At 37.1% G+C, this 14,526-nt stretch overlaps 1 protein-coding gene across 2 annotated transcripts in view; it reads left to right on the forward strand.

Moving 5' to 3' along the window:
• The window catches only part of KLHL32 (kelch like family member 32), an 86,986-nt gene that overhangs the window by 52,024 nt on the left and 20,436 nt on the right, over window positions 1-14,526 (forward strand). Inside the window, exons 1-2 of one of the 2 annotated variants that reach the window (XM_065731043.1) lie at window positions 14-19; window positions 900-1,115. Coding sequence is in view for 1 of the 2 variants with exons in the window: in XM_065731042.1 (XP_065587114.1) it covers window positions 900-1,115 (216 nt within the window). In the remaining variant the exon portion in view is untranslated. Of the gene's footprint in view, window positions 1-13; window positions 20-899; window positions 1,116-14,526 lie in introns of those variants that run through there. The other variant, XM_065731042.1, reaches the window with a different exon arrangement.

Here is a 14,526-nt window from a genome sequence, read left to right on the forward strand (position 1 = left end):
CAATGCAGGAAATTGGAAGGTGAAAACTGGGGCTGTGAAGGGGAGAAGAAGAGATGAGTGAGCATACAGCAAGAACAGACAGAATGGATAAACAAACTTCTTTCCCAAATGGCCTAAGTGCTTTTCTCTAACAAGTGCATTCTGAGGAGCCTGTGGTCTAGAGCAACTGGCACTAATTTACAGGGGGTGCCAAGACAAAAATATTAATCTGTAAATATAAGTTACCTGGTACTAGGATGAAGAAAATGTCTTACCTGGTCTGTAGCTTTTGTCTCTGCAGGTTTCCTGCTCCTTAAAAGGAAGGGGAGAAAGAATATGAGGCCATCATCCACTATAGGCTGCTGTTAGTGATTTGAAAAAGAAGGGTCTATTTGTTCATTGAAGATAAACTTATGCATAATAAAATGTAGTTCACTGTCTCATATTGTATGAAGTTTCATGGTACTAAAGTTTGTATTGCACAGGTGGTCTAGATTAATCTGGATGGTAAATAATGAGCAAATAATTGCTTTGTAACAAACTACAGTAGTTAAAAATACACTTGTTAACTCCTGTGAGCTCTTGTCATAAGCCGTACTGGTATATTATTTTATCCATGAATCTATATATCAATACTTTTATAGATTTATATGATCTATACAGCCATATAGATGCTGTCTGCATTTGTAACTGTTGCAGTATAAATGACTAGTATCGTGTATATTTGCATGCATCCTGGTAATATTTGCACGTGTATTTTGAATGAATCTATGTTAATTAATTTCAAGTTGTATTACCTTCTTTCTCCTCAGTTTCCAAAAGAACAGCCTTTTTTCGTTGTTTGAGACCTGTGGGGTGTTTTTTTTTTTTTGCTCTCTTTTTTGCTTCTGAGACGTATTTTGTTTGCTTCACCCATTTAGGAATTAAATAGTTTTAATTACTTGGACCTGTATAAGCTCGCGGACCTCTTCAACCTCACTTTGTTGGAGAATGCAGTGGTTGACTTCTTAGTAAAACATCTCTCTGAGCTATTGAAGAATCATCCTGAAGAAGTTCTGGCACTCCCATACTGTCTCCTTCGAGAGGTTTTTAAAAGTGATAGACTCACTTCACTCAGTGAGGAACAAATCTGGCAGGTAAGAAGACTGGTGAATGAGCAGAACATGTGATATTGCCTTAAACCGTTGCAGTACATTGTTGTTTTGGATCCCTGAAACAATCTCAAGTGAGAATAAATGTTTGAGAAAAAGCTGTGAATAACAACTGGGAATTTTTTCCTATTTATTTAAAAAACAAAAACGAATGCAATCAGTTTGTTAAAAGAAAATTGTTTTATTGGGTAACTTGTGTTATTTGACTATGGCCAGAGGTTTTCTTCCAGATGCAACTTAGCCTTGTGGGAAGAGATGGCTGATGCATGTGACTCAGTTGTTACCATCTTTGGTGGGCCTAGTGCCATGAGGCTGGTGGTAAACCTGCTTCTGTAGTCTGTCCCATTTGCTTCAGACAAACTTAGCTGCATTACTTCAGGTAGCGCTTGAAATCCTGTACTGCAATTGACTTTGCCTGGAGGAAACTGGACTGCTCCAATCAAAGATGAGTGGAAGCTTTAGTGAAAGGTTTGTAGCAATAAGCTGTCAATGGCAAACATTTCCTTTAAATTAAGTTGGATCCTGAAAAGCACTAGGTTGCCAGCCACAGAATGTTAACAAGATTAAAGTATTGTGTTGTAAGCTCTAGTGTGAGGGGAGGAAAAGCCCATCTAGACTGTAAAGAGAAACACAAAACCTAAAACTAAACGCGTCACTGGAAACAGTCCTATCAGATGTCTATTAAAATTGCAGCTCGTGATATAGTGGAAGTAAATCTCTACAACGTTTGTTGCCCAAACACTTCTGGGTTCTTTTTGCTGTTTAATAGAAGGAAAGTATTACAGGGTATTTTAAAGTAGAATGTCATTTGTTTGAAAGAACCCTTTCTTTTAGGAAGCTGGTTATCTTGGTCCATCAGAGAAGAGTAAGAGGCTTTCTACCAATTTTTGCATGTCTGTTATTTATCTACTTATCTTTTGGATTATTTTAATTACATTATTTCATGAATATACCATTGTTTTCTCAAAGTGTAAAATGTGTGCTCATTTGTAGGGCAATCAGGCTCCTGTGGATGAATAATTTCATGCAGGAGCAAAGTACTCTTAAAAAATAAAGATGTATTGTTAAACTCTTCAAACCACAAAGACAGCATGCAGGTGTAACTAAACCCTTCAGTTTGATAACTGATGCAGTGTTTCCCAAAACTTTGAGGCTAGGCTATGAAGTATTTTAGGAAGATATTTTCTGCAGATAGTAATAAAGAGCTAGAGTGGTTTTTTTGCTTATCTCTGGAGGATGTCTGTATAAGAGAAACTGCAGCAAACTATCTGTGATGTTTTATTTTTTTGGTTGCTTTATTTTGTTTTGTTTTTAGGCAGGATACTCTGGAGTCCTAGCCCATATTCCATTTCTCATATAAGGTTTTGATGTACAAGTTTGTATAGGAGGCATGTCTGACTGATTTGCTTTGTTTTTGTTTTGTTTTTTTTTTTCCTGCAGATTCACCAAAATCTCCTAGCTCTATGCTTGTAGATACTTTTGCTAGAAAAGTAGCTGCAGAAAGCCATTCAGGTATTATATAATGCCAGCTCTGTAATGAGCAAGCATGTACAGGACTGTATGCACTGTGCAACCTGCTGAAACAGAGTTTGTGAAGTTGGGTTTTTAAATCTTGTGTGATTCTCCCATCCTGCAGGAAGAACTCAGAAATAGTTTTCTTAATTGTGAACGCTCCAGTCAATGGACACACTGTGAGAAAAAGCTTATGTTTCTGTCACAGGGTCGTACTGAGGAGAGATACTCATAGGTAATATGCTGCTTTTTGAGTGACAACAAACTCTATGCTGTCCATTTAAGTGTTATCATAATTGCCTCTCTAAAGGTTACTAATGCTGTTATGAAGATTTTTTTTTATAAACTACTTTTCTGCCTCAGGCAAAACATGTGCGTCTTTAATTCAGTCTGTACGACTGGGAATAAGTATGTATTTACAAATATTCTAGGTCTCTGGAATGAATTAAAAGACATACATACATATTTACCAATTTAGGCATTCAGAAGGCAATAAGAAACCAGTTTTGCTTTATCTTAGTAAATAAGTAATTCCCTCATAGTCAACCCCATAGTGGAAAATCAAATCAGACCGACTGTATTGCCTCAAGTGTAGTTAAGTTCATCATTTTTGCTAAGGTTATAGTGGTAATGCAATATACCATGGAAGAATCTAATATTCAGCCCAGGGTGAAGATTGGGTATGCCAGAGGATTAGTGTCAGGGTGCTTTATAGAAGTGAAACTTGATGGACAGGTTGGAGACAGATCTACAGAATCTCATTAAATTGCTGAATTGTTCATTACTGAGCACTCTCACTGTAATAAAGTGCTCATTGACTTTGACAAATCCCCATCCCATGTCTTAAGGAAGAACAGCAAAGCAAGAGGTGTTGGGGAAGCTAGAGGAAATTGCCACAAAGTGGGGCAGATAATAGAAAAGCTGATGGGGGATGCTGCCATTTGATTTGTCTGTCTTACCTGTGACTAGTGGTGCTTCCTGTGCATACATGCTCATGCGTGTTATGGCTATATAAATTCACAATGTCCCCAAGGCACCTTTACTAGGAGGGCTCCAGTGGAGCCCTAAGCACAAATTCAAGCTTCCCTCAACAAACCTCTGGAAAAGATGTGCTCTCCAGACAGTGACAGTTATTTTGGTAGTTTAAATTCCCAATGTCCACTGGGCAATTCAATCCTGCTGCACATAAAGATTAAGGCAGTCATTTTAATGCATCAAAATACACAGAATGGTGCTCGAATGTGATTTACACTGAAGTGACTGCACCTCACATCTGTCACATCTGGGATTTTTGTTAGACTAACAATTATGAGTTGCCTTATTTCAGTGAATGTTGTAAAACACTAGCTTGAACAAACTCAACTTCAGAAAATGAATCAGTAATATTCATGTCAATATATTAGGATGCGGATTAGCATAGTGTGACTTGACATTTCCTTTTGAATCTTTAAGAAAGAAAAAGGCAACTTCCAAACTGGGTTAAAGTAGACAAACTACACAGTTCAGCAAATTCTTTCATATTTGTTTTGTTCATCGTGAGCTGCTCTATTCACAAGAAGCAATCATGATGAGAACATAAATGTCTAGCTTATCACAGAGTGAGAAGTGAATCCTTTCCTAATTGGCCGTTACTAGAAAGGCTCGTTGTCTCTATGGAAGTAGATGAATTCTTTCTCTTGATAATTGATAAGGGAACTGATATTGTACAACAGAAAGAGTTCTCAGAGATATCTGTCAAGGGAGAGCTTCTTGTTGGCAACAAAGAAAGTAGAAACCCCCAAATTTTAAGTTATAAACTCATGTTAAAGTTAGTCATAATAAAGTTATCCATTATTGTATTTGTGATTAAAAACTTTGATGTTATGAGGCTTAATTGTTCATAGTTCATATATACCAATAGTGACAAATGGAAATATCTACTGGATAATTCTCGGGGATTAGCAGTATATTGATGAAATGATGTTGTATTTAAGATTGCACTTGATCTAAGATGAACTCTTGAATCAAATCAAGCAAAAATATTTTTCACATTAATTGAATATAGATCAGTTTTTTTCCTCTCATGCTACTACTGGTTAATTAAATTGTTGAAAGATATATTTTTGAATAGTTAACATTAAAATAGATCAATTTTAGTATTTGTCAGTGCTGCTTCTGAAGTTAAGAAGCTTTTTGTTGTTTTTTTCTTTTGCTATTCAACTGATTTTCTTGATTATCAACTGCTTAACAAATAATCTAGGAGCAATGGGTAGAAGAAACTCCATGAGCAGTTTATTCAGCAGAAAAGCATGCAGCTAGTTCTTTTCCATGACCAGGTTCCCAAGGTGTTCCAGCCCTGTGAACTTTCTTGTGTTCAGCTTTTGAACTTGTATTTGTAAAGCAGATGTTCATCATGGAAAGTTGTAGCACTAGTTATTCCTTTCATTACTATGAAGGGTAATTGCAAAAACAGACTTCTCTTTCTATATTAGAAAAGTACAGTTGCTTGAACAAATTGAAAAATAAGACAGGAAGACTACATGTTACAGGTGTCATATAATTTTATAAAACACTTAACTCATAAATTCAACTTTTTTTCTTCTTTTTTTTTTTTATTTTTTACTACGCATCTATTTATCCTCTTCTTAGGGGAGAATAAAGTGACCTATTTTTAACTGTGTTTTCTTACACTTCAGTTCCATATGGAATCTCCTTGTGACAATTGTGAACAGCTAAGTGTATTCTCCAGCAGAAACCCCAGAATTCAACACTGTTAGAAATGTTGCTATGTATGCATAGTAGCTGACTGTTACAATAGAGCAGTTCTCTGCCAGGGAAAGACATCTCCCATGCATCTCCAGTGATGCCTACATCTTCCTCTGGAGGACACAAGTGTCTAGAAGTTTATTGTCATGTTCCACTTACAATCTTGCCATTCCATCTGTGCAGTACTTCAATCTTTTGTGCTATTGATCATTTGATTCTGAAAAGTATGGAGAGAGCAAGATTCATGTTTCTCAGGGGTACATGTATATTGTGACGAAATGTGGACTTGTGGACTAAGTGCCTTGGTAAATGTGAACTTAAGTTTTACTGCAAAATAAGTAACAGTATAAAATAGCAAGCGAAGGATAGCATTTCGGTAATCAACATTGTGTTTAAACAGTGTGTTAGTCTTTCACTGTTCAAGAAATAAGCTTAAGTGCTCTCTTTGGCAATAAGGGCAATCGTGTCTGGTGGTCTAATGTTCATTCCTGTTGAGTATTTAGCCTAAGTGGAAAACCACCACGTTTATGTGTCTGTCAGCCTCTCATCATGAGAGGCATAGGAGAAAAAAAGGGAGTTTGATGCACATCAAAGCTGAGGTGAATTGGTAAAGCTATGTGAGAAAATTAGCATTTTCTTGTGCATATTATGCTGTGTTTTCATCTCCTATTAAATTCCCTTTTCATGAGCAGTCAGTGTAAAAATTCCAAAGAGCCACTTGTGAATCACTGCGACCACTGTATTAGTGCAACCACCACAGAACCACCATCAGTAGCTGCAAGCAAGATTACGTTACCCTCAAACAAAAATCGTGTGAAAACAGAACCTGTGGTAGGATTTAAATTTCATTGGAGGTTAATCGTGGTAGCAGGTATCTCACCTGAACTGACTGTGTGCAGTGGTAATATTCCTTACAGTCCTTCCAGACGATTTGAGTGCGATTCATTTTTGTCAAGGTAGGCACGTGCCTTGTTTTTGGGATGATATCACTGATATATGGGGAAAATCAGCAGTTGTAGCACAGAATCTTCAAGGAGGCCTGAGCTCTTTGGGGCTGGAGGCTGGGCAGGGTGCGTGCCTGCTGCAGTGGATTGAGGCAGTGCATGTTGGCAACTGAATTCCACACCATGCTCTGCTGATAGGCTCAGGTCACACACGTACTTCCTCATATTCTCATAGAATCATCATAGAATGGATTAGGTTGAACGGGCCCTTGAAGAATTCCTGCATCATTCATAAAATATTCACATTTTGACTTATGATGCAAATAAATGCTACCTCTTTTGTGCTGTCCCCTTAATTTAGGAAACACATTTCTCCCTTGTTCTTCGTTAGTTTCAATCTAGTTTTCTCCCAGGCTTAGCCTTTCTGGAAAGTTTTGTGAGCTTTATATGTGGTTTTGGTCTAACTCTTCAAAGTTTCAGCATGTAATTTTTTGAATATTGGCTAATCTTATTTGTTTTTATCAACAGTAGCAGTATTGAAAGGGATTTTCTATATTAAGAATAAGTTTATATTAGGACCAATTGTGTGTTCTCCTAGTTTTCTTTTTGTTACGTGCCAGTTCCTATCAGAAAACTTGATTATTTTGCTGCCACTGCTGTGAGCAATAGTGGAATTACTGGAGGGCATTACTTTTGCCTCAGTGTCCTACAGTAACGTTGCCTCACCTTATTTATCCCAGATTAACTTCAGAAAAGTATTTAGGAAGGCTGCTGTGCCCACAGCTATTGAATTTAGGTCACTTTTTCAGCTAAGCAATGGATGTCTGTTTTGATTTAGAAAGCCAAAAAGAGGACATCAAGGTGTGCACGCAGCTGGACAGCTTCAGTGATATTGTGTTGTGCATTTGAATTAATCTGTTACGGTGGCTTTTGTGTTGACTGCTTTGCTCTTTGTGACATAGGTCTATTAGAGGTGATCTGAAGTATAATTGTAGAATTGTGTAATATACAGATATATGGTTACATGGTAGAAAGCTGCTTTTGCCTTAGTGTGTTGAAAGCCGGACATGGGTGGAAAAACACGTTATCTTCATTTTTAAGTTAAAGAACAGCATTAAAAAAAAATCTTAAGACCCACAAATACTAATGATCAGATGAGACAGTCTGGTGTTACTACCTTAGTTAACAACTTCCATTCAGGTACAAATGTCAGTAATCTCTAGACTTTCAAAATCCCTGTAAAACTGTTTAATGCTGTTTCTGATGGGTCTAAGCTTGTTGAAAACGATAGAAAATGAGAAACTCTTTAGAGAATCCGCAGCTTTGTATTTCATTCAGTTTTCTTTTGAAAGCTGCCAGTGCCTCTGTATGTAACTTGGAACCAAAGAAGACAGAAAGAAAATTAAGCTTCAGGTTAGCTAAAACCATATACACTTTGAGGTTCACATTCCAGCAGTTGCTGTTGTTTCAGCTCGCTTCAGATAAGGTTTAATTTTTAGTAATAAACTTGTTTCTTTTAATCTCACAGGAGATAAGCTCTGACGTTACCAATTCACAAAATACACTTGAGATCTTAGAGCCACGTTTGCAGATTCATTTAAGTGTTTAGATTAATTTTAAAAATAAATGATATTGTTAGGACAATTAGTTGATATTGAAAAATTAACTTATCATTTACAAGTAATGAGTCCTGCATTAATCTGAAGCCCATAATGTAGGGGTTAAGGACTAAAACAGAATCAATAAAACTGTTATATTTAAGATGTTATTTGACTGAAGAAGAAATTCCTCTGTTCTCAGAGAAGCTGAGTGAGCTTTTGCTAGCACGCTTGCTTTTTGTTTTGGTATTTAAATAAGAAATGAAGGAGAAAATCCCTAAGTTAAAAATCAGCTGAAAGAAATACCTTCATAGTAGCATACGCTTACACTCATATAAGTTCTTCATGGAATTTGAAGAAAGTAGAAGTAAATGATCTGTTGACAGGAAAAGGTTTAAATGCCCCTGCAATTAATATTAGTGGCTCCATCCATATTACAGCAACGTTCCAGCAATGCTTCAGAGCTGAAGTATCAACTTCATTAATGCATGACCTGGACTTCAGCAGCTGGTGTTTGATAGTTGCAGGAATTAAGTGAATAGGAGGAAGAAGAAACTCAGGCAGACCCAGAAAGGTAAACCAATACTGCAGTTGTCAGAGAGATGAATTCATTAAAATAGTAAAGAACAAAACAGAAATAAACTTATTCTTGCAGCTAAGGTGCTGGTAGTATTGCTGGTGTAAAACAAAACAGAACAGAAACAACCTGGTGATTTCACTTGGAAAAGTTGACCTTGGTTATTTTGTGGTAGGATGGCATGTTGAGAGCTTCCATGTATATAGACCAAGTAAGATGAGTATGTACTTTGATGTGTATTTTTGTGTGACCTAAGGTATTAATGATATACAAGTCCTGTATAGCTGTTGTCAAGATTATTATAGAAAATGATACATTTTTATGTGATTTGTTGGATTTGCCTATTAAATCCATAGAAAATTATACCCTAACAATAGGGAGGAAAGGAATAGGAATCTTTCTGTATTCAAGAACCACTCAGACTAATTTTCACTAGAGCTATACTGCATATTTTATAGAATTTTGTCTATTTTGTACCTATTTCATTCTCTAACCATTTTTACTGATGAAAGCTTGTAGGTTCCTGTCTCCATAGAGAGCCACTATACTTTTAAAATATATTTCGCAGGAAATAGAGGAGTAGCAATAAAAACAACAGGTATCATATTGTGAAAGAGTATCATTTCCAGTTACAATTATGTACTAGAACCTATTTTTAATGCTAAGTGTGGCTGTGTAAAGTTTCAGCCCATTTGATGTCAGCCTGAATGTTTCCTCTTAAAATAAAGAAATCAATAAAAACAATGAGCAATTCTAGATTTTGAACTGATGGCTGCTGGGCTGATGTGAGGTTTTCTGCCTCCATGTCACATGCACACCATTCTCATCCTGTTGGAGAAAAGAGAAGCCAGGGTTATTTAAGTTGGCATAATGCTATGATAAACTTGAATCCCTGTAAACTAAGTATCAAATCACAATTAAAAGCCCTAGTTAGATAGCTCTGTTTATAAAGAGATAAGCTCCTCTTCATTGCAACTTAAAGAAACAAATACCTAGCTGAAGAGAAGGATTGTTTGTCTTCTTTAATACTCTGTATCTCTGTATGGCTGGACCTTTTTGAAAGGAAGAAGCAAGGTTCAGATGCAAAATCTGGTTTGGTTTCATTGCTTTGCTCAGGTTAGACTATCGCCTTCCACTTTTTTCTGATGATCTTGTTAAAGAACAAAAGTGACTTTGATTACATCAGTAAGGAGAGGAGAGCCTTTCCAGCGTGATCACGCCCAGCTCATTTCTTCGGTTTATTTGTGCACATCCAGGTGTGATAGCTATCGCAATGCACAAGTTGTCAGCAGATGAGATTCTCGCGAAGGCTGTTGCAGTAGGGGCTCTGTGTGCTCATGTAGGTTTTAAACACAGTTGTACACATGGAGGGTCATTGCTACAGGCCACACTGGGCCTTGCTCATTCCATTCATCTTAGCAGAAAAATGAGTTAGGTGCAAGAAGCACGCACGTCTGTAGACTTGCCTTTGTAGAGGAGCTCCAATTGATTACAAAGGAAACTGCTCCATGGTTTGAGGACCCAATTGTACAGGGATGCAATTGTCTAGAAGTACAACACAAAATAGTCTGTGCTACTCAAAGAAAGTTAAGAATGCAATGTTTTATAGTCAGGATGGAAATGTTTTTTTCAGCTCCAAAATTTATTAAATACTTTTGTCAGATGATCCATTTTGTCTGTGGTGTTTCAGATACCTATGTATCAGCAGGCTTCGTTCTTTGGCATGGAGCTCAAAATCTTCATGAAATTTTGGTAGTGGAGATGAGACTCAGCTGTGGACAGGTTGAAGGGGCAGAAAATTTGATTGTGTCAGCTGTGCCATTGCTGTCTTCTGTCATATCGCTTTATTTTTCTCTCTCTCAGTTCCCATGTCTAAGAAAGTGATTGAAATGTACACTTCTCACAGAGAAACTCAAGTTTTAGTGCTTATAAATTGCTTTGAGATACTTGGAAGGAAAGTGCAATATAATTTTGAAGTTCAGATTCCCCAGAAGGTGTAAAATGGCAAACTTCCATGAGCTGTGATAATTTACAACAGCTGAGAGTTTACCTTCTGTCCCTACCTTACTTAACTTCGTGTTTGAGTAGATGAAAAGTTTAGTTTTTTCTGTTACAGCAACTCATTGCTTTAATATAATATGATGCATTACCATTTATAATGTTATATACTAATGTAGTTCAGTTTCCTTTTATGAAGCTGATTTTTGATCATAGTAATTTTATTGCAAGTTTAAGGAGATGAAATATTTTTATTGAGGTTAGTCAATGTCTTCTGGGTACGCTTCTGTCAAGTCTCATTTCCATTTGCAGTTAGGAATAGTAAAACAAATACTAGGGGTGAAGTGTTTAAAAGAATCACAGAATGACTTGGGGTGGAGGGGACCTTAAAGATAATCACAATTCTGAAAAGTATACCTTTAATTCCTAACTTTTTGTAAAATGACTTTTTTTTCCTATACAGGCAACCTCCAGAAGAGGGATAATTTGAAAATATTGGCTAATTATTTGTTTGGTATTTAAAATCAGTTTGCAGCTTCTTTTCTTTCCAGAAAATCAGCTACTGAGAGTTTACTTATATCACCAGTGGACATCAGTAAATGAAAGTGAAACAGAAACAAGTGGAAATCGCATCTTCTGTGTCAGCAAGAATATTCAAGCCTGCTCTCATCTACTTCAGCTTAGGACACCTGTGTGTTTTTCACTTGGTTGGATGTTCTACTTACAGCTTTTAAGGAGTTAAAACTTCCATTCCGTCTCGTGAGGACATGGTACAAGAACCAACAATTCTTAGAAGCTTCTGGTGTTTGGATCTGTCTTCTCTATCCACTTCTCTTTTGAACAATAATCTTTGCTTTTCAGCTGCTTTCTTGTTTTGGTATGCTGACCTGAGCACTGGCATGTGTTTTGTGATGCCTGACAGAATAAATCACATCTGATGATGGCCAAGATCAGAGAACAAAAGATTTTTCCATTCATCACCTGAAGTAGTTGTTTCCTTCAAAGGTACAAATAGTTCCTTTTGATATACAGTACCTTCCTGACAGAGCCTTGGGAGGGTGGGAAACCACGTGTCTGAAGCTGGATGAGGCCAGGAGTGGAAGGGAATTGTAGCTGAGGAGATGCAGGAACCCTTGATCTTCCATCCTTTCCAAATCTTGCCAAAGCAGCTCTGGGGTGTGTTTTTGTTGTTTTTTTTTTTAAGCTTACTTTTCACGAGTGAGGCACTTGATTCTGTGCTAATGAGTAAGGTAAAAATGAGATAAATTTATTTCCCATCCTTTACGGTGTGGGAATGAACAACCCACCAGTAAACTAAATATTGATGCTGTCTGCTGCACTGATAATTGGTCTCTGCTTTCATCTCTAAACAATCCCTTGCTTGGATTCCATTATTCATTCTAAGCAGAAAAGGATTATTAATGCAGTGTTCTTTATTTTTTTTTCCTTTGGTGTGTGTGTGTGTGAGCAGGAGAGCAATACTGCAATAAATGTATTGGCTGAGAGAAAACATTTGCAAGAGATCCTTGCCCATTTTTTTTTAATCTTCTCTTATCATGAAGAATGTGAGCAGTGATAAATTGTTCTGCTAATCAAACAGCACTGAAAGGTTAGGTCATTGGAAGTCTTTAGTCATTTTGTGCTTTTCAAGAGTGAATTTGTTAAAATTATGCTGAATATCCACTTAAGGCTTCAGCTGAAAACCCTACCTGTGTTTTATAACTCTGCACTGTCAGAACTCATAATAAGTCAAACATTCTTTCAGAGGTACTCATAAGGGAGAAAAAACCCTGTAAATTTAAGAGTAATTTCAGATTGTAAATGAAAAAGAGAGGCACGACTGTTCATTTGCACCAATCATGCCTTCCTTTCATCTGCTCTGATTAGGCCTGGTGCGGTTTCATCAAACTACTCCATCACCGAGCTGTCACTCCAGTCGTCTGTTGATTGAAAACAATCAGGGCTCTGATGGCACAATTATTCTGACCCTTTAACTAGAGGCTGCTGTGATAATGAAAGGTTGATTATGATAGTTTGTGCCTCTTTCAGTTTGCCAAGAAGGTTAATTTGGGCATCAGACGGATGTTTAATGGGCGCTTGCTGGCTACACTGAGGTAAATGAGAACGTGCAGTCTTCGATATTGCACGGATATAGTTTGGCTGTCAATCATTGTCATTTTGAGTTTGTGCCTCACACTCTGGAAATCACATTTTATTTTTTCCTTGGGATTTAATTTATTCTGTGCCCTGAGGAAGTTCTTTCGCTCCGTGACCTTCACAGTAGCTTTCTCTGTCTTTTTTCCCTTCCCTCAAATGGAGCCCAAAGGCATAATATATCTAGAGGAACATTTTTCTTTCATTTTCACACTGGGGGGGGGCAGGGGGGAAAGAAGGACATTTTAAAATCCCTGTTTATCTACTCACCCCGAACAGAGTAAATGTTTTAATTCTGATTGTAAAATCTGAATGTGCAAATGAAAACTTGCCTGCTTGCTAGTGCAGCACCACACTGGGTGCTGCTTACATACATATATACATTTGTAAAACAGGCAAACAGGTAACGTTAAAATGTTGCTGTGTAAAGAGGTTGGGGGATGGCACAGCAGTATTTTCAGAGACTGTGCACGTATGCCTCCGTCACCGCAGTACAACTTCTAGAGTTGGAAAGTCTCTCTTCAGGGTTCAGGGTCGAAAGACATTTCATTACCGATTCAGGGATTATTAATATTTACTGTGTTCAGATTGAGAGAATCCTATGCATAATTTTGTAGTTGTTTGGCTCAAGGTGCAAAAGAAATGCAAATACCTCATAATTCTGATTGTTCTACATGCAGCTCATTACAGTCTTATTTTTATGCACATTCTTAATTCCAAATAAAAAAGATGAAGATTTCTTTCCTTAAGGCTCCATGGCATCTAGGTTCAGGTCACTCACTTCCCATGCCAGAAAATGTAATGTACTATCTGACTGATACAATTGCTGTACTTGTGTTTACTTGAAAGCTAACATGGAAGTCACCTTTAACTATTTGCTTGTAACTTGTGGCTTTGAAAACCTGTGTGTTTTTGTTTTTCCACAGGAAGAATTCTTCGCTCGTATGCTTTTATTGTATGGCTGATACAGTCCAGTGTAATTCACCATAAGTAAGGTGCTTAAATTGGTATCCTAAACTCTCTGGATTTTGTCCCCTGTAGTCTCTGGAGAAAGAAGGACTGAGGCCCTTTAGAGATCCAAATTCAGGCCCACAGATTGGAAATTTCTGCTCATTTTAGTACATGAAAATTTCAACAGTTTTTTGCAGACTTCAGATCAGAGCTTTGGTAGAAGTCCTGGCTTATCCATAGATTATGTGCCTGTACTTGATGTGAAAAGTTAGAATTATGCTGCTGATAGCCATTAAGAGGCAGTAGTCTTGAGACAAGAGGTTCCCGTCTACAAAGTCTGCTGAAATAGATGAACTCCACAGAGACACCAAGTCATGTTCAAATTGGTAGTCAGCATTTTAAGAGGACCTGCAGCAATACAGTGTAAGCTGAAACCAAATGCTGAACTAGTAAACTCCAAGTTCTGCTTTGTGAAGTTCCCTGGACTCTCTTAAAGTGATTGCTGTAGAAGCTGCATTGCTTCCAGAACACAGCTTGTCTTCTTTATCAGATCTGTAGCACTGGCCAACATACTAATGTTAGAAAGATGTAAATTTGATTTAGTTTTCCAGCCTGTTTGTTTCTTATGTTAAGTGATACAAAGACAGTTCAGGTGACATTTATGTTGAAATGAGAGATTTGTGGCTGCTTTTTGGTTTATTTGTTATCGTTCTTCGCCTGATATGTATCATCATCAGATTATCAAGCAGAAAGCTGATAATTCATGTTGAATATATCTGGTTGCACTCCGGGAGAATACTTCCCCCTACTTTTGTTTCTATATTTAAAATTATCCTTTCTTCTAAAATGATGATGTTTGCTATGCTATTTTATTTAAGATTTGTTGATTATTTGTTAAGATTATTTGTTTTACTGGG

The sequence above is a fragment of the Cyrtonyx montezumae genome, unplaced genomic scaffold (assembly GCF_038088225.1).
Source record: "Cyrtonyx montezumae isolate F1298 unplaced genomic scaffold, pur_monq_1.0 scaffold_13, whole genome shotgun sequence".
Lineage (NCBI taxonomy): Eukaryota > Metazoa > Chordata > Aves > Galliformes > Odontophoridae > Cyrtonyx > Cyrtonyx montezumae.